At 36.1% G+C, this 19,642-nt stretch overlaps 1 protein-coding gene across 3 annotated transcripts in view; it reads right to left on the bottom strand.

Annotated features, from left to right (window-relative positions):
• Positions 1-19,642, bottom strand: part of PHF20L1 (PHD finger protein 20 like 1) — a 55,451-nt gene that overhangs the window by 16,967 nt on the left and 18,842 nt on the right. For 2 of the 3 annotated variants that reach the window (XM_030966245.1, XM_030966254.1), the window contains 6 exons: positions 17,174-17,256; positions 13,192-13,444; positions 11,046-11,231; positions 10,633-10,839; positions 3,213-3,269; positions 1,867-1,971 (listed from right to left, as the gene is read on the bottom strand). In XM_030966245.1, coding sequence (XP_030822105.1) covers positions 1,867-1,971; positions 3,213-3,269; positions 10,633-10,839; positions 11,046-11,231; positions 13,192-13,444; positions 17,174-17,256 — 891 coding nt within the window. Of the gene's footprint in view, positions 1-1,866; positions 1,972-3,212; positions 3,270-10,632; positions 10,840-11,045; positions 11,232-13,191; positions 13,445-15,049; positions 17,257-19,642 lie in introns of those variants that run through there. The other variant, XM_030966264.1, reaches the window with a different exon arrangement.

The raw sequence follows: 19,642 nt of genomic DNA, 5'->3' as shown, positions 1-19,642 counted from the left end.
TCTGTAGGTCTCCTGTAAATACTAGAAGTCTGCTATAAGGTCTTTCCCCAGCATTCTCTTTTGTATAAGAAAGCCTAAACAGGCTCTCAGCCTCTTCTCACAGGGGAAGTTTTCCACCCCTCTGATCATCATTGTGCCTTCCTCTGGACCCATCCAAGCATGCCCATGGCTTCAATCAGTAATTAGGAGTAGCTACCCATTTACTACTCTGAAAAATTAGTATTTCAAATATAAGCAAGTGATCAGACTACTGCACTTCCATCCTTCTGTAGGAAGCATTTCTGCTCCCACCTATCACTACAGTTTTCCTGCTATGGGTTCCGTAATATCCTTCTCTCCTAGATCACCCTCCATGAAGCCACCTTCCTCTTTACTGTCTCTGTCCAAAGCACAGCATCTCCAGCATTTCCCAAGTGTATTCACTGTAGTCAAGTCAAGGAGCAGCAGAGTTGATTACTTCACGCTGCATGGCTTTCAACCTCACTGCAAAAGAGCAGCAGGAGTAACAGGCACTGCTACTTTCTGCTACACATGGGCTTTACGCAATCACAAGTCATGCACACACCTGGAGCACAAAACCAGTTTTCTCTTAAAGGCTTGTTCAAAACTTACCTGGGGCACACAATGTACCCATTCCCTCTTCTTAACTTGAAACAAAAGGAGAATGCCTCACACCTTTACACTTTTGTCCACATCTGGAGTAAAGTGACCTAATCCTGGAGAGAGTCCTGTTTCTTTTGACAGATGGGCTTTTTCAGGGTCAGATACTGGAGTCAGAATCTACTGTAGTATTTACAATTTTTTCCCCAGTTAAAAAAAGTCCAAACGGAATACATTTGGATTGTTAAATCCAGATTTTCACAAGATGAATTTTTAAAGAATAAAACATTCAAGTTTTACCCAAATTGCTTTTTGCATCTGGATTTAAGACTTCTATTTGTTGAGACATTGGGCATATTCTCATATTTACAAACACTGGATAAGGCTCCTAGAGCTGGAAGCTAATCATGGTACCTCTGCCAAACTTCTACATTTCAAGACAAGCTGGCAAAAAGATTAAAGGAATAAAAAGATTAAAAAAAAGAAAGAGAACACCCCAGCCCACAAAAGACCACCTTATGACCACAAGGAGATAAAATCAAAGAACAATACGGGACACATACCTAGCATTTATCAGTATCTTCTTGCAGATACTTAGATGCCTTCTCAGCGCAAGTAAGAAGCTCCCAATGATTTTTAAGTAGAACAAGCAATTGAAGTTTATAGCTTAAAATATTATATTACTCCAGTATAAGGATGATGAAGTACACAAAACCTACAATACTGCAATTCACACTAAAGCACTGCATGATCTGGAAGCATTTTCATGGTATAGCACAAATTTTGGACAGGGAAGCACATAATCCACAAAATATAATCCCCATTTGTCAAGGCAAGAGACAAGGCTGTTATAACAGACACACCAACCTCAGCTGTGAAGGGTTAACTGTTAAAGAGAGAGTGCACTGCATACAGCAAACCACTGAAATGTAGACACTAGAATGATTTTACTGTCCAAGCAAAGTAGGTATGACATGTCTATAGAGCTTTAAATGAAGAATTTAAAGAGATGAAAACAACAAGCATATCTTTTTGAAGAGGGAAAAAAACCCTGTGAAATATGTGTGTCTATCACATAGAGAGACAGGCTATAAATGCAAGGAAAAAAAGAAGTCCCAAGCGTCCTTTTCATATTTAAGGCTAAAAATTATGCTTGGACATTTCTAAAATTTTACATTCATATTGTTTAAAACAAGTTTTGCTATCTAATGATAGAAATACACTGGGTGGTTTTACTTACATTAAAAACATATAAATTGAACTTACCATGCTGCTTTGATTTCTTCTTTTTTTTCTTCTTCTTTTTCTGTTTTGGTTTATGATCTTTTTCCTTCTTTTCCTTTTTCTCCTTTTCTTTTTCTTTCTTTTTACCTGAAATAAAAATTAAACAATTTAAAGCAGCTTAGCCTAAACAAGGCATTCAAAATCAAGTGCTCTAGTTGTCTAGTCAGATCAAAATGATTCAGTAAATTTACTTGATATCTTGGACACGCCTCTTATTAATTGCTGGTATAATAGTTCAAAGAAATCTCATTTGACAAATAATATTTTATCATTTAAGTATTTCCAAGTAAGATATCGAGGCAGAAAAAATACAGCAAAGTACACAAAATACGTAACATCACATAAAGAGCTTATAACTTCTATTTTACTTACAGTTTATAAAAAAAACATTTGGGCAAGAGAAAAAGCTTTCACAAGCGCAAAATTCCCAATTACAAAGGTTACATTGTCCCAGAAACACATTTTAGGCCTACAGAAAGACACTTGAAGGAAATTTCAGTATCAGAGTGCTGCTGTCAGCACTCTGCACTATACACTGGCATCCTCACAGAAAACTCATTCTGACTCGAATTTGACACATTTTTTATGCTGCAGCTCACTTTTAACCACTGTTGGTATATACAAGGACAAGCACTTTGACTTTGAAAGATTTTTTTTATCCTGTTAGTTCTCCCTAGACAAAATAATCCCACATTTTCACTCCACAATAACTTCTTAAATTATCAGCAGCGAGAAAAATAACAAGGAAATTAACTTGTTACAAAAAATAAGCCTGAAAGCCAGGATTGTTTCCTGCACACAAACTGGAGCAGTCTTATCTTCTTGGGGAACACAGAGACAAAGCTTTTACCTCCTGGAAAAACAAAGTAGAATCACTCAGCAATTCTTGCCAGTCCCTAATAACTTATTTTATTTTGAACAGAGGATAAAAACAGAGTCCTCTTAATCTGTATTTTATTTGATGAATTGCCAAATGTTTTGCTAGTAACCCTTGTTTCCTGTTCTCATCTCAGATCTGACAGTACAATGGAGTAGCCAGTATTACTCATTCCACTAAGAAAAACCCCAATCAAATGAAAAACCAGAGGCAGTAGGCCTTTCATAAGATACTTTAGGATCCTTCAAACTTCTTGCTATGGGCACTTTCATTTTATCTTATAAATTATTCTTCTGTTACAAACCTGTCATATGCATAAAAACTCTTTTAACAAACAAAAACTGCAGTTGGGCCCAGGAAATATTTTATGCTTTTACATTTCCTCTTCAGAGACAGGAAGCGTTGGAGAATTTTTCTTTTTTTCATAAAAATAATATTGCTCTCTACATACCATATGCTGAAGAAGTTTTCTCTTCCAGTTTTCCTTTTCTTTCCATTCTAGCTGCACCTGCAAATTGAAGAATGTAACACATAAGGCCAATGTCTGGCTGATGACATAATTTCTTGTAAAAGTCATTAGACTGTAAAAAATCCTAACAGCACACAATATTAAGAAACATATAAACAAATAATTATTTTTAATGTCATTTTACAATTATTTTTATTGTCTAAAGCACTGGAAACAATAAGTATTGTAGTTTACCAACTTCTGAATGCTTGTCCTTCTCAATCACGTTCTTTAATATTTTCTCCTTCAGACTCTGAAAACATTTCTCCTTTATAGGCACAGAGCACTGTATCTCTGTCCCTTCAGAGATCACTGATGTGGAAGACCTCTTTTTTTTACTATTCCCTTTGGGTAACTTGAGACTATTGGTTAAAGGCATTTCCAGATGCAAGGCATGTACATGGGACGAGGGTGCTGAAAACAAGAAGATGGATTTACTTGGCATTCCAGAAGGATTGCAGCCAGCCAGGGCTGGGTCAGATCACTGAAATGTCAATATTGCTCATACCATCATCACATTTAACAGGTCATTACTGCACATGAATGCCTAGATCTTAGTCTTACATACAAGACAATACATGCCACAGGTTTCTTCCTATATTTTGGAATTTGCATTCACTTTTAAACTATCTGTACTGGTTAAAATGTACTTTTGCTGACACTTTTAAGACTTTTTGTTTCCTTTTTTTTTTCACTGTAATAGGAACCCATCACAAGAGTAACAGTTAAAGGTGCTGACACTGTCAGTATCATTTAAGTTAATGCTCCATTATGCTAACAGAGAAATTAAGCTCTGGTACAATATTTGTGATTTTGTGTGTAAAACATTTCTGCTCATTGAATTTTTCATTGATTTTAATAATATTTAAATAATTCACTTTCTTTCATTAATCCACATTTAAATAACATGTAAAAGTACCATGACTTGTCAGAATTTGGCATCATATACTGATAATTCTTATCTTGTACTATTTAGAAAAGTTTATTCAGTGAAATATTTAGTTGTTATTTTAGCTCTTTATCTGATGCAAGTTAGGAAGTAATAAACTGTGAACAAAACAAAACTGAAATTGCAATTTTCACTGCTAATATTTATAATAATTTTTAAATAATCAAACTAGAATAAAAGTTATTTATAAAGAACATTATTGAAGTAATTCATAACTCTCTATTACTGTGTCCATCAATATTGTTAGAGCTTCAAGAGTCATCAAAATGTAATTAGGAAAGCCTAATTTTCATCAGACCCTCGGCCCATTTTAGGACCATGCCAAGGACATATTGTACAAAACTGCAGCTCTGTGAAGTCACAAAGGGCTCAGGTTTTTTCAAGCCAGATGTAAAATCCTGGAGGCACCAGTTACCTTTGGGTGTCTCTCAAGAGAAGACCCCAACAAAAGCATAAGCATGTAAAAAAAAAAGTCCTGAAAAATACCAGCTATTGGCCAAGATATTCAACAAGACAAAGTATGGAGCGGATCTGGAATGCATTAAATAAGCAGCATTAAGGTAATTTAGTAAATTCATCAGTCATAAAAAGATTCTGGAGAAAAGGCAAGAACATATCAAGTCTTCCCAACAGGGACAGACCAACCCAATTCTACTGGGACAGAACACAGCTCACATAAGAACTGCTCCCACTGCTGAACCTTCCTGGGAACACCACCACAATACCACTAGTTGGAAAGCTGAAGGGCCAGCAAGAACAACAGAAATTGGTGCATCACCTCCTACAGCACACAGCACTTTTCAATGCCAGGTGTCCCCAGCTGCAGGACTGCTCTGGGCTGTGTAACCCAGACAGCAGCAGCTGCTCAGCTCTGTGTTCTGGCTCCTGCCACACAGCATGAGCTGCACAGCCACACCTGGAGCTACCATCCTTCTAAGAGTGATTCAGGCTCTTGCTTATGTCTGTATTTCAAGTGCCTTTGGCTTACTGGAATACTTATCATTGACACAGAACACTATCCAAATTATTCCTTTCTTAGGTTTCCTAATTACCACTTGTCTCTGTTACAGGACTGAACTGCTCTGCCATCTGTAGAGCAATAAGTATATTTTAGCACATTAGTAAAAGAAAAAAGTGACACTTTCCCACATCATCATGCTATCAACGTCTTGTCTCATTTCTAAAAAGAGCTCAAAAGGATCACCCAAATGCACGTAATTCATTTAGGTCACTGCCATTTTGATGAAAAGATGCAAGAACACTCCATCCAAACAATCTCAAGAGAAATTAAGTCTCAATGTTAGATGAATTAGTATTTAAACTTCATTATTGAGAAGAAATCCTGACCTGACATCCAAATATAATTTAAAACCAACAGTCACAACACAACAAATTTCAGTATCTCAATAATTTTCAACGCAAGCACATCTGACAAAGTGATTAGTAACTGCTTGAGGGAACACTTACATTGGGCAGAAATCTCTCCAGTCAAGCAAATACCCATCTTGCTGTCAGAACTCCCCAAACTGCCCTTCTATATTAACTTGAAAACAGAAACTGCTATTATGCCTGTATACATCGCAATGTTATTCTTGGATTTTACTTTTCTTCATTGAAAATCATTTTAGATAAAGAATCTTAAATTCTCAAATCCTACATAAAGTGTCAAAGCTTGCAAAGTCTGCTTTTCAGCTGTGCAATCACTATGCCTTACACATAACCACAAAATTGGACAAGGTGGTCAGTCAGAAGGGCAAGTAACAAATACAACCAGGAAATATAAGTTCCTACCTTTTTTTTTTGAACTGCTACTTTTAATTGCAATTTATTCCTGTGAAGGAGTCTAGCCAGTCACCTCCCACACAGTGAGAGTGGGAGGTCTGCAGTTAACACTCGGCAGAGAGAAAGACGACCAGAGATTAGACTTGGTAAACTAGTGATTTTGTCACCATTCCAGAATCAATTTTATCACTAGAAGACTAATTTCAGATTAAAAAGAAATGCAAACCACAGCATTCCCAGTCCAGTTTATAACATGCTTCCAGTTCTACTTCTCCTGTTACAGAACAGAGAAGTGACACAAGCCCCCTCATGCAAGGACAGGATGTTGTGCCACAAGTACAACAGCACAGCTGGGCTTGCAGTGGTACTGCTTATTGCAATTCATCAAGCTCAAATGAATTGTAGCAATCTGAAGCAATTTATTTTGTTGACTGGTATTCTATTTCATGGCTTTCCATAAAATAATATCATAAATATCACTATCTGCATTAATAAACAACTTAAATCATATTGCAATAGAAATATCAATCATGCTGGTCATGTTTAATTTAGTGCTTTGAATTTCCAGTGCATAGATTAATTTTATAGTTAAACAGACTTTTAATTGCATATCACAGATTAACACTGGAGCCTGCCCAAAATGATGTCTTTAGGAAGAACAAGCTGATAAAACAGTTCTTGCTTGCCTCATGACCAGCCCAAACTGGGAACTTCAGGGCAGACATTAGAATGGCAGGCATTCAAATTAGGGAGTAAATTGTACTGTTAATAGATGGCTGAAGTAAAACAAACAGCCACAAAGTAACATGAGAAAGTAACAAGATGAACAGTTAATCCCTCTTAAGAGCAAGGTAAACGAGAAACACTGGCAAGAGTTTTTAAAAAGCAAGCAATCTCATTTTCTGAAAATTTTGTACGTCAGCTGTTTCTTGTTCCTGCTGCAGTAAACTGTTACCAAGGAAATTATATAAAAGTATGCAATATCTTTTTTCTTTTAGTCTTAAATTCAAATTTCTTCCATATAGTTAACCTAATGTTACCCTACCCCCAAAATCATCTGTTGGTGTTAGAATAGAAAATAACAGCTAGCGATAATATTGTTATATCAGCATTACAAATATTATATTGTTAGATTAGGAAGTGTAACAATATTTTCCTTTTACTTAAACTTCAAAACCCAAATTGCTTGCTGAAATTATGTTTGCTCAATATTTAACAGTTCAAGTAACATAAATGGTGCAGGGTTACAGAAGCCAAGAGAAAAGATCACAAATTTAAAGAGAAGCACAACTACAGAAAGACCTGAACCTCATATATTCAGAATGACAAAACTACTGTGCTTTGCAAGTATTCTGATTGACTGTGGATTTAAAATCTTTGAAATGCTAAAGTGACCAAACACCAGTTATCTGCATTTTAAGTAATTTGCAAATGAAAGTAAAGATTCTTAGATGTGTGCGCAGTATCAGGTGACCACAAGTAGGAACTCACAATAGTTTAGTAAAGCAGTACCTCTGTGCAATAACTAATGGGTAGTGTACAGGTCTCTACCAAAGTGCAAAGTACTTCCACGGAGCATTTGGATTGAAGGAATTAACACAGAGCTTTTGTTTTCCCTCTACAAAATGTTAAGGTGTTAATTTTGAGCAATGATTTTAAAATCTATGTGCTAATACTGTGAGCTGCCATTTATGCCTCTGCACTTCAGTGCACCTAGTCCTCTCCTCTGAAAACACCATGTCAGTACCTTCTGAATAAAGTCACTAAAATGCATCATTTTTAACAACACCAAATCATTTTTTCAATTGACTCAACTGATAGCCTCCCTCAGAAATCACAGTGTGCAACATCACAAATCTCTGGGTTTAAACCAGCTCAGCTCTGTTACAGAAGGGTCAGGGATCAGACCAGGCTGTTCCAGGCTAAATACCATCGTGAGGTATCTCTGAAATTATTCACAGTTATCTACTTCAATGACTACAAAGACAGCAGGTCTAACTTAAGTGCACTTAACAGAATCTGTAGTGATGTCAAAATCTAGAACTCCAAATATGTCCAGACTGTGTTAATAAAATCTTAGCAGCAGAAATACCATAAACAGATGCAGATTTCTAATAGTTCTTTCAGACCAAGAAAACACAGTTACAGAATTATTTGGATTTTACACCAGAGTTCTCAATTTGTAATGGATAGGGTCACAATGCATACATTTAAACAATGCACTTAGGTAGATGTTTCTGCATAAGGCAAATTAACTTTTCTCAATTATCTGAAGAATTGGCAGGAATGAGAAAGGAAAGCTTTGGGCACCTCTCCTGTATCTATTTGCTTGCTATTGTTTAAACAGATAATGAAAAAAGCACTGATAAATATAGGGTGAATCCTATTTATTTTCCTGAAGCATGCAAGAATTTGGTGTAATTATGTGTGCTTCAGGAACATGACTTGAGAATCTGTGCTGTTTCAAAGGCAAAACAATGCCTTCTAAAGCAGAGAACACAACAAATTTATTCCATTATAGACTAATTCCAGAGGTTTCAAACCTGAACTTTAAATTCACGTTTTTCTTTTTCTTCTAAGATTATGAGGATAAACACCAGAGTTAGAAGACTGGGATGAACCCCAAACACATGAATTTTACTTATAGAGTCCTAGTGATACCGCTGACAGAGGCAGACAGGTCCAAAACCTGTGATGAAATCTGTGAATTAAAGATATCAAACTGCTTAGTTTAGTCTTTCAGGCCACAAAGCTGATATTCAAGAAGCTGTTGGGCTACATGCTGCAACCTACTGAAAACTTCTAGCATTTGGACAAAAAGTCAGCATGAAAGCTCAAGACACAGTTCCATTTATTGCATGATGGAAAACTGTAATACATGAAAATTAAGAACAAAACACATGAGCCTGGAAGGCAAAACTCATAAGACAAGAAATGTAGCTGGCAAATCAGTTCCTTTAGATCATATAGATATTAAATCATATAGATATTAAAAAAGGCTCACTAAGCTTTATATACAGTATAAACTCTATCCTCTGGAGGCTGCAAGCACTTCCAGCTTCCCACTATGGCCTCAAGTAGTAACAACAGACAATTTTATAATGGAAATTTTCCCTGACACAAATCGTGTGGACATGTCACATAATTCTGGTAATTAAATAAAAGTATCTCTAAATGAAATTTATTCTTTCTTTTATTGCTTCACTTGTGGCCAAGACCAAGACCCAGCTCAACAAACATGTCCTAAGTGCACCCCTGAGTGCTGGGTTTAAAACCAGATCACTCTGCCCCGAGCCAAGCCCTTGACAGGAGCAGGCAACTTCCAGCATGACCAACTATACATAAAATGAGCTAGAAAATATATCAGAAAAGCCAGAAGTTAAATTTCTAGTAACTGAAATGAGTTTTGCCAAACAGGAAACAGATGGCTGATGGAAGCTGTTGATTTCTTTTATGATCCTGTTCAATGAGTGAGCAAATACAAAACTCCCAAAAGCACTTGTCTTAGTGGCAAAAGACATGACATAAAAAAGACTTCTATAGAAGTAATTTTCCCAGGAATCTGTAATTCTGCTGCTATACCATGTATCAAGGGCAAATGAAGACTGTCACATGGTTTCACTCAAGTAATTAAGTAGTATTTTAATATTTTTAAAAGCTTAAGTGGTGGCTCACTAGAGATACCCATGACCCTTATTTTGACAAATTAGTTTAAGAGATTCATAGATTAACAGACCAAGATACAGTTTAACTGTCATAACTCTGTCTTTTAAGGTCAGGCTGTTCTCCCTTACTATCAATCACATTTATCAAAAACTTTCTGAGCATAATATAATAATTTGATTTTTTCCCCTCTTCACTTTTCTGAAAACTTTCTCATGAAATAAAACAAAACAAAGAAAGACTTTAAATGAATTCTTTCTTAGAAGCCAGTTAAAAAATAGTATGATACCCACATATGAGTCTTATAAAAATTATATGAACACCTAGCACCCACTGGATGAAAACCTCCCACTCTTAGGGTCTGCAAAGCACTGTGTAAATCCTTCCCCCAATCTCTCGGTTACCTCTATCCAAGTGCTTCATGTAAAGCACAGTAGTCAGCAAACTCTTAATAAGGGAGAGGCAGCCCAGAGCTGCAGCACTGGGCTCTGTGCTGAGGGTGACCAAGTCTATATAAAAGTTATTGAGGATTTTTCAGTATTTTTAACTAACATTTTGTAGCAAGCAAAGGACAGAATTTCCACAGCAAAGAGACGCAAAGCAGAGGAATGCTGACTGTTTTTGAGAACACCGCTGTTTTAAAGCCGAAGCCACAAATTAGTATGTTAGTAAAGACTTCACTTCATTAATTATTTTTACAACTTTTAGCAATAGCAAAAATATTTCTGAGGTACTGCTCACTACATTCCACAGTCTCACATTCTCCTTAAATCATGTTAGAAATGCCAAAGCAGCTCTAAGCCAGGGAAGACAAAGAATATGCAGATGAGTGGAGTCCAGAAGAGAGGCAGGTTTTTGAGTGCACAGAAAAGAAAATAAAAAGCCTCCCCTCTTTCTGTGGGATTGAATACACACACATTTGAACCCTACAGATATAAATCTCTCTGGTTGTATACTGAATCTCTTTACCTGACGCTGTTGTAGCTACTCTTCCATCAGTTATTGCTTTGGAAGGAAGATATGCAATCATCTGAATATCTTCCTTGTCTTTACTGGAATATTCATTACGGAAAGTGGATTCTGCGGATAATGGTGCTGTAACTTCCGAACTACGGCTTAAATCAAGAGGGAGACATGGTCCACGCTTCTCAAGTGACACATGAGCAACATCAGGTACTACATAAAAGAAAAAATGTCATATTAAAAAAGACACATGGGTCCAACAATCAACAGTCTGGATTGCAGCGTTACATAACATAGGAAAAGCAAACAGCTTTAGCTACAGCAGTTCAAAATACCCCATTAGCTGAAAACCATGAAAGGTCTAACTTTTACGTTTCAATTTCTCTTGGGCAGTTCTTTATTAGATTAAGATACATTACCCTCCAATTTTGATGACTGTTGGTTTTGACCACTGATGGAGAACACTTTTCCATCAGTAACTGAAGAGGGAGAAGAAACTTTTTCTACAGAATCATCAGGCAAGGAGCAAGTGGCTAAACGCTGTGATCTTCTTCTCCGTTGGCTATGTTTGTAGGATCTAGGGGAATTCACTGGCTGTGATGGACCTAAAAAGAGATCTTTCAATGTTCATGAAGCAGAGAGATACACCATCATCTTACCGCAGCATTTGAGAGCTAAAGATGGGGAGTGCTTTTAATAGCTCTTATTTGCAAAGTTGGTAATCACAGCCAAACTGGTAAAAGTAATTACAGAACTGTGACTACTAGGAGCAAATTAAGATTTATGCTCAAGACATGATTCTGGGTTTTGCTTATTATAAATTACTAAGGCACCTACTTCCCCACTGGTAAAGGTTGTTGTTTTGTGTATTTACAGTAAGCAACCCTCCCCATAAAATCCAGGCAGCAGGTTACTTACAGTGGAAGGGGGTAATAGGATTTAACAACAAACAGAACAAATGATCACAATTAAAGATCTAAAAAGTCGTGGATAATGTTAACATACAACTTAAAAAAATAATTGAAAACAGTGTTTAATTTTATATTCCACCTCCTGCCTTCTGATAACCTGATATCAATACCCCAACTGAAATTCCAACACACATGCATGGCACAGTAAGAAGGCTCCAGAACTTAATACTTAAAAAAACCCAAAAAATGGGGGAGGAGGACTGATATAGGTTAATATAGGCCTGATTCATTAAAAACAAAAAACCCACATTCCCCTACCTCTCTTCAATATTACCCAGTTCCACTAAATTTTGCCTTCAAGCAGTTTTTAGATTCAGATATACAGATTTTAAAATTAAGACGCAGCAAAACTAACTTTCCACTAGAGGTAGAAAAAAGTTGCAAGCCAAAGATTAAAGGCAACACTAACAAGATCTAAGCTACTAAGTGACCAAGTTTTAAATTAGCTGTTTTTAAAAAATACTGCTACAGAGAAGTCCAACTTAATCCAAAATAAAAGCATGCTTCAGGAAAGCTACTTACCATTGCTCTAGGGGTGGGGATGGAAGGCGTATTACAATATGGATGACTGCTAACATTTTGTGGGGACAAAATACAATTTTTACCAATGTGTCCTGAATAAAGAAGGCTGAATTTGCACTCCTCCCTCTGCCACTCATTTAAAGTTATCTATGAGCAAAGATTAAAAAGAAACTTATCTCATAAGTGAAAATACAAAATCAAGGTTGAGGGGGACACATGATGCAGGTTGAGTTTTCCATCCTCAATCTCTATACTAAAAGTGAAAAAAAATATGTTGCTTTTGACTTATTGAAATCTGCATTTATGTTAACCTTTGGCCTCAGCATGTAATATTCTTTAGGCAAAGAATCTGGCACTAAGCAACACTAAAAACCTAATGTAATCTCAAAAAAAATCATAGAAATACCTTAATATTCACAAAAAATAGCATATTCAAGCATGCAGCACAAAGCTTTCCCTATTCTTCTGATAAACAGTATTTTCGTGCTTGGCAAATCAGTTACACATGTTAAGAAGCTGAACACCCATGGATTTTTTCTGGGACAAGGAAACACAATTTTTAACATTTCTCCACCACAGATCTTGAACCCATCTTCTCTTTCACATCGTGTTTGCAGGAAATATCACATAAGGTGACGAATGCCACAGCCAACAGGTACAGAACATCAGCCTGCTGAAGGTGAAGTTTCTCAGAGAAGGAAAGGTCCACACCAAAGTGTACGTCTTTTCTTTTTAATGAATCAGGCCCTTTTCAGAAGGGAGGTTTGATTTTTCCTGTATCACTGTTAATGCTAGTGTGGAGATTTAAGCTAGAGGGAAAGCCATCCCTTAAAAACCATGACTTTATAAATATCAATATATTATTTAAATGTATTATTTCTGATAAGAGTATTTCAAAAGCCTTATTAAGTGACTTGACTTTTAAAATAGTGAGCTACCCCTAATTCTCCCACTTGGACATTTTATTTAAAGCAGATTCATTTTTAAAGCAATAGCCATTTACAACCAAAGAAAATTTCTGTATATCTCTTAGAAGTAGTTACGGAATTTTTTTTAAAATGTCTGTGCTCACTAGTTTTATTTATCACAGCAGAAGGAAGCTGAGAGACCAGCGTCAAATCCTCGACTTGTATTAATTCTGGGGAAAGTGGTGATTTAGGGGGCTTTATACACCCGGAAGAATCTCCAGATTCTTGTTTGCATTTCTTGCTGCGAGCCTTTCCTGAAGACAAAGTTGAGGATAACAGTGCAGGTTTCTGAATGTTGGCAGAACTGCTAATATCAGCTTCATTTTTTTTCTGACTTTGTGGTTTAGGTGAAATCTCCTGAATAAATAATAAAAAATTGATACTTTTATTTCAGTTTCTTCGTTGTAGTTCTTGTATTCTATTTTGATCTTTTTAAAAACAATTTTAGTACTCAAACACATAATAAAGCAACATTATTTTAAGTACAAATGAAAACTATTTAAAATGCATCACATTAAATTGTGCTTTTTTTAAAGGAGCACTACCAATTGTTTTCAGTATTCAGAATACTCAATTCTTACTATTTGAAATACCTGCAAAAAAACTGAAAACAAAGCATTTTTCCCTCTATTCCCAATTTAAAAATGCAATAAAGTATTTTTAGTTTTCTCTTTCACCTTCCCTGTCAGTGCAGCCTCCAAGCAGAACCTGGAGAGCATCTGTTCCCAGCCAGAACACACACTGATGCACCATCACAGAGCATCTCATGCTGGAAGGGACCCAGAAGGATCCTCAAGTCCTCCTCCCTGCTCCTCACAGGGCTGTCTGCTGCTGAATCATGACTGGGAGTGTTGTCCAGACACTCCTTGAACTGTGGCACTGCTATGAGCAAACAATCCTCCCTAAGGAGGATTGCAGCTCTAAACAAAGTTGCCAAGATTTTCCCTACACAATCATTTTCCCATCCAGAGGCAAAAAAAACCCCCAAAAAACCACACAGTTCCTCAGGAAAAATTATATTTAACAAGGAATTTGTATTTTTGAGAAACTGAAAAAGTTGATAATGCTCCTTTAAGGAATGTCTGAAACAATGAGAAATTTCCAATACTGAGCACACTCTCGCACGACCCCTTTCAGTGCTGGGAGTCTGGATTTCACCACATTCTATGTTTGTGCAAACATGAAGAAATCACAGCTTCTAGCACCACAGGGTTAGACAGATTGCTAACTGTCAGGGGAAAACTAGCAGATGAAGAGTTAAAACAGTTTTTGAAGGAAAATAAGTCAACATATAACACATCTTTCCAAATTCCTCAATTTTCATCCTTCTTAACACAAACGGTACTATTTTTAGACCATTAGCATGCATTGACAGACATTAGCACTTTAAATTTTTCACTCGAAGTTCTTCCTACATTACCAAAACTGTGCATGTGTTACAACTTGCCTAATAAGGCAATATCTGAATATAATTTCTTAGGCCTGTCTCCCTTCTCATCTCAGTTACATCATACAGCATAGTACCATCTAATAAAACCATAACTAACAAAGCAGAGAGGTACTTCTAGAACGTGTAGAAGTACTACTTTACCCAGACTAGAAACATGGTGATTTGAGGGTATTATTGAGTTTTGTTATAAATTGCAGTTTTATTTTCCACCAGAACTTTCCATGTTCCAATGGAGGAAAACCAAAAAAAAAAAGCAAACCAAAACCCCACAAGTGCACATTCTATTTCTGTAAAAGGGTGCCCCTGAATGCTACATGAATGGCTCGCTGGGAGTATCCTGTAAAGATGCAGTGCAAAACATCCCATTCAGCAGACATCAGTTCTACCTTGCATAACTCCATTACACACATACTAAGTGCAGTTTATTCATTTAAATAAAATATTGCATGAACTGTAGAGTATACCTATGCTGGTTATGAGAGGTATTACCAGAAATTAATTAGAGTCGTAACTTGTAAAGAAACAATTTTATTGTTCATCTTCACAGATGTGAAAGACATACTACAGCATCCATTACTTTCAAATTACAAAGTTATTTAAACAAGATTAAAAAAATTAAATTAAGATTTTGATAAGGTGCTTAACCTCTTAACAGGACAAATTAACATTAAAAACCTTAATGAATTAATGTTATCCATCTACTCAGGTCTTGGTCAAAAGGAAATATAACATGACATACCCTAATACAATTAAATAAACTACTGTATCTGCAACTAATCGTCTGAGGTTTTGGGTTTAAGACAACCGTAAACTAAAAATGTATAAATATAAACAAAAACTTGCATCAACAGAGTCAGTTTTCAGCTATTGGCCTGAATATTTCTACCATATTCTGCATTACATTATTAAAAAAGCCTACAAGATATTTTATCCATTCAATTTTATAGCAGTAGCAGACAAAGCCTCTAAGGAATGTCAGCTTCACTATCAGAAAACCTTTTGGGGAAGGTTATAACTCGGCCATTTTAATTTCACTTTGCACAGGAACTCAGGGAAAAAAGCTTTAAGCTCAAAAAATTTCCTCCCCACAGTCAATCGTCTACATGTTTGTGAGGTTTCTGGTTTTAGTTATACACAAAAGAATAGGACAATTTGGGATTTCAGATGCCTCTTTAAAAGAGCTTAACTATTATTTCCAAAAAATGAGGTTTTTGAGACCATTAGCATGTAAACAACGACAGAGACATCTTGTTTTTTATATCTGATCAATAAAACAGGAACAGCCGAGTTACTAAGTCTGAGAAATAACAAAAAGGTTATAGTAAATATGCACTGCAGTTTATACTGTTGCATACACAGTCTATGTAAACCACAAAGCCCCATTCACCGCAATGGGATTCTGCATGGCAAGATTTACATTGTAATGATTCTCCCAAAAACAACATGCTGTAAGCCATTTCACAGTTTTTTGCACATTGAAAATATCACACACAGTAGCAAGAAAATCATAGCATCTTTAATATGCAAAAATTTGAGAAATGGAATGTCATGTCAGTACACTGTAAACCTTTATGCAAAATATCGGTCAATGCATCAGCACCGCAGCGGCTCCACCAGCCCTGACAGTGACAGCATCAAAAACAGAAAATCAGGTTCCATTGACTCTCATCCAATGCAGCATCAATGGAAAAACCAGAGCAATGCAATTAATATATCAGCTCTAAAGAACCAGTACAACCAAAATATCAAATCAGGTTTGGGGTAGGGACTGTTCATAGAGTGTGCCGAGGCTAAAGAACAGAGGTGCTCGCTAAAGAATTGCAGGCAGCAAGGCTACTTTGTTCAAATGCTGCTGTTAAAGAATGAAAATGCATACAAAAAAGCTGTATTAAAGATACATTAAGGCTCTGATTTAAATAATTGGAAAACAAAGATGTCCTGAATCAAGACTACTGTTCATCCTTAGCTTGCTTTACCATGCTCAGGCATTCAGCCCTTTTAAAATGCAAGATAATGCACAACTCGGAGTCAAGCAATGCCTGAACACAGTGCAATAAGCCAAAGACAAAATGGCAGCCTCCAGATCCTGCCAATAAGCAGGTTTAAAAATCAGACCCTTAACATTATTTAAAAGTTTCTTTTTTGTATTTATTAAAATACACACTCTTGCAAAATGTATGGCTCTTTGAGCAGTTCATAAAACACATACAAGCCTACAACACCAAACTCTTACAATATAAAAGAAACTTCTTTTAAAAGAAGTTCTAAGTGATGTCAAAAACCCTGTTTCAAACACAAATCAAATTTGTGTAAGGGCCTGTTTCTAAGCCAGTCATCATTCCAGCTATAAAACTGGACCTTGGGACACTGGTCTCCTCATATTTGTTGCACGGAGACTTTATTTTGTTTTCTGTTAGTTTTCTAACACAAAAGCTCATTATTGAAATTCAAGTTAACACTGTGGTTAGAGACAATTAAATTCCATACTTCTGGCTCTGCCAGAAATGTAAACATAAGATAAATTTTCAGTTCCCTGTTATATCTGAAGGGGAAAATTTTTATGTTGTAGGTACTACATCTCCATGGCACACTCCAGTGGGAACTTTGCAAAAGAATCAAACTCTACCATTTCATACCTGCTCCAGGACTGGAGCTGTTTCTTTGTTGCCTTCCTTTTTTTCAGCACCATCTGCAACAACAGCTTTGGATGCCAATAAACCTTAGGAGAAAAGGTGCAGATGTTTTTAGTTAGAAATACCTTGCAACAAGAATTCCTAGAGAAAGAAGTAAAATATTGAGACAAGAAATACGAACAGCACAAATCTACAACATGAGTCTTTCTGAAATGGCTCCACACAAGGCTGAACACTTTGAATTAGAAGAAACAAAAAGTTAAAGGACATCCCAACAATGGCATGCCTACATAGGAAGCATTTCTTTGGCATATCTACTGACAAGAAGAAAATCAAATTATCAATTCTAAAATGAAGCTTTGCCATTCTTCCAAAGCCCAAGCACTTGAGCTTTAAAACCAAACATATGATACATAAGTAAATTTTGAAATCAGAATTCTTTACAAAACTTTTCTCTCTCCCCTTTCCAGTCTTTGAGAAATTCACATCAGAATTTGTATTACTACTTCTTAGTTATAACACATGCAAACCTTTCTTAGACATAATACAACAAGGGATTTAATTTCCAAGCAGATATTCTCAGGAGTGCAGCTCCCAAATTACCTCAATAAGATGACCATATTGGGAGCAAATAATATATTAGAATATGTAACTTCATTCACCAGGTTATGTAAAATATCATTACTACAAAAAATCTGTAAAGACAAGGGAAATATAAATTCAAGAAAGCTTTCTGTCAGTGAAATATGGCAATAGCTTCAGTTGTACCTCACACAGTAACTTTAACTGCCTAACAATGGAGAGACAGAAGAAGTTCTACACCTTTTAGAAAATACAGAACTGATAAAACCTAAAAAACAAATCTGAATAAAAATTTACATTATAATCTCTGGGAATGTCAATATTAAGAGTGAGGAGTTCAAGTCCTCAACAGTAACTTGAAAAAGTCAGAGGGAATTGCTATTGCATTCCATAAAAATTAGATATGGCCAGAATTAATTTAAGGTTTACAATGTCCAAGGAATTATAAATCAGTGAAGTCTGGGCTCTCAGGAATCGTTCAAGACATTAAAACAAAACAAAAAAAATTCAGCATTCAACAATAAATACCAAGTGTTTTATCTCATTTACTATTTATGTTAGATTAAACTATGCTTTAGTCTAGGTAACTTAAAAGTAGAAACTTACTTAGTCCTATTAGATAAAAATGAAATTATTAGGTAAGATTTTAATTCTGCATTGGACTACATACAAGATTTAGGTTTTATGGACTTAATTTAACATTTTTAACTCAAATTATCCTATTTAAATCACGTTGTAAAAAATGCAGTGTTCTTTATCTTTGCAATCATGCATTTATATCAAAAAGTGTAAAATCATTTTCAAAGTCAAGTTAAGTTGAGTTTTAAATACAAAAGAAAAGCAAGCTTCAGTTTATGAGGAAGCATTTGTGGTTCTGTAAGCCACAGGCTGCCCAGAGAAGACTGGGAGACTAGGAGATTTCAAGACCAGTCTGGATGGGGCTTAGATAAAGCTGGTCTGGTGGATAATGCTGGAATTAGAACTTAACTGAAAATAATACTCTTCCAACCCAGACCATTCTGTGATTCTCAAATTCGCTGATTTTTAGTTTTAGCTAGATGATCCCTGCTCAGAAATTCAACTTAGTAAATCAATCCACAGTCAGATCTTTCCATAGATAATCCTTATGATTTCCTTTTTCTCTACACAATGAAGTATTTTTCTAACCAGGCACCATGCCTGTAGGACAAAGCATCTTCACAAGCTACTGCAAACCAGGACTACAGGCTCACCACCCTGTCTGTAAGAGCACCTAAGAAAGCAAAAGCAGGGAGTGGCACAGTGAACCAGGAATGTTTTGTTCTGCAAGCTCACTGCAGTGATTATCTGGTTTTAGGTACCAACACAGCAGGAGAAGACACGGAAGCAAACATTCCAACACGGGCAAAAACTGATTGGAAGATGACGTTAATGTGTGCTTAGCAGAGGATATTCTTCACCTCTGGGAAATGTAATTGTTACCAGTGCTAGCAGCAAAGAAAGGGCAAAAGAAACAACTTTATTTTGTTGAATGGTGAGCAAAGAACACCTGATGCAGCTGTGGACCTTGTGGCAGACAAGAAGACCCTTCTCCATCAAATGCTGAATGCTAAACTGAAATCCAGGGAACAGTTCCCTTCATACAGCCTCCTGCAACAGTGTTTAGTACTATTTCCCCAATACAGCCACGAAAACCTGGTAAATGTTTTCCTAACAGCTAGAATAGTTTTATTATTTTGTAGCCATTCCAATGGGTACACCAGCATTACTCCCAACCTTCTTTCAAATCTAAAAGCTTCTGGTGCTGGAGACAAAAATATCACAACGCAAGTGTACACTGACATACAATATATTTTATATACAAGCATTTAATGCATAGGAAATAAACACATGACCAGAAAAAATTTGATC

The sequence above is a fragment of the Camarhynchus parvulus genome, chromosome 2, assembly GCF_901933205.1.
Source record: "Camarhynchus parvulus chromosome 2, STF_HiC, whole genome shotgun sequence".
In the NCBI taxonomy this organism is placed as follows: Eukaryota; Metazoa; Chordata; class Aves; order Passeriformes; family Thraupidae; genus Camarhynchus; species Camarhynchus parvulus.
The sequence above is the reverse complement of the archived record's forward strand: the minus strand, read 5'-3'. Positions and strand labels throughout refer to the sequence as shown.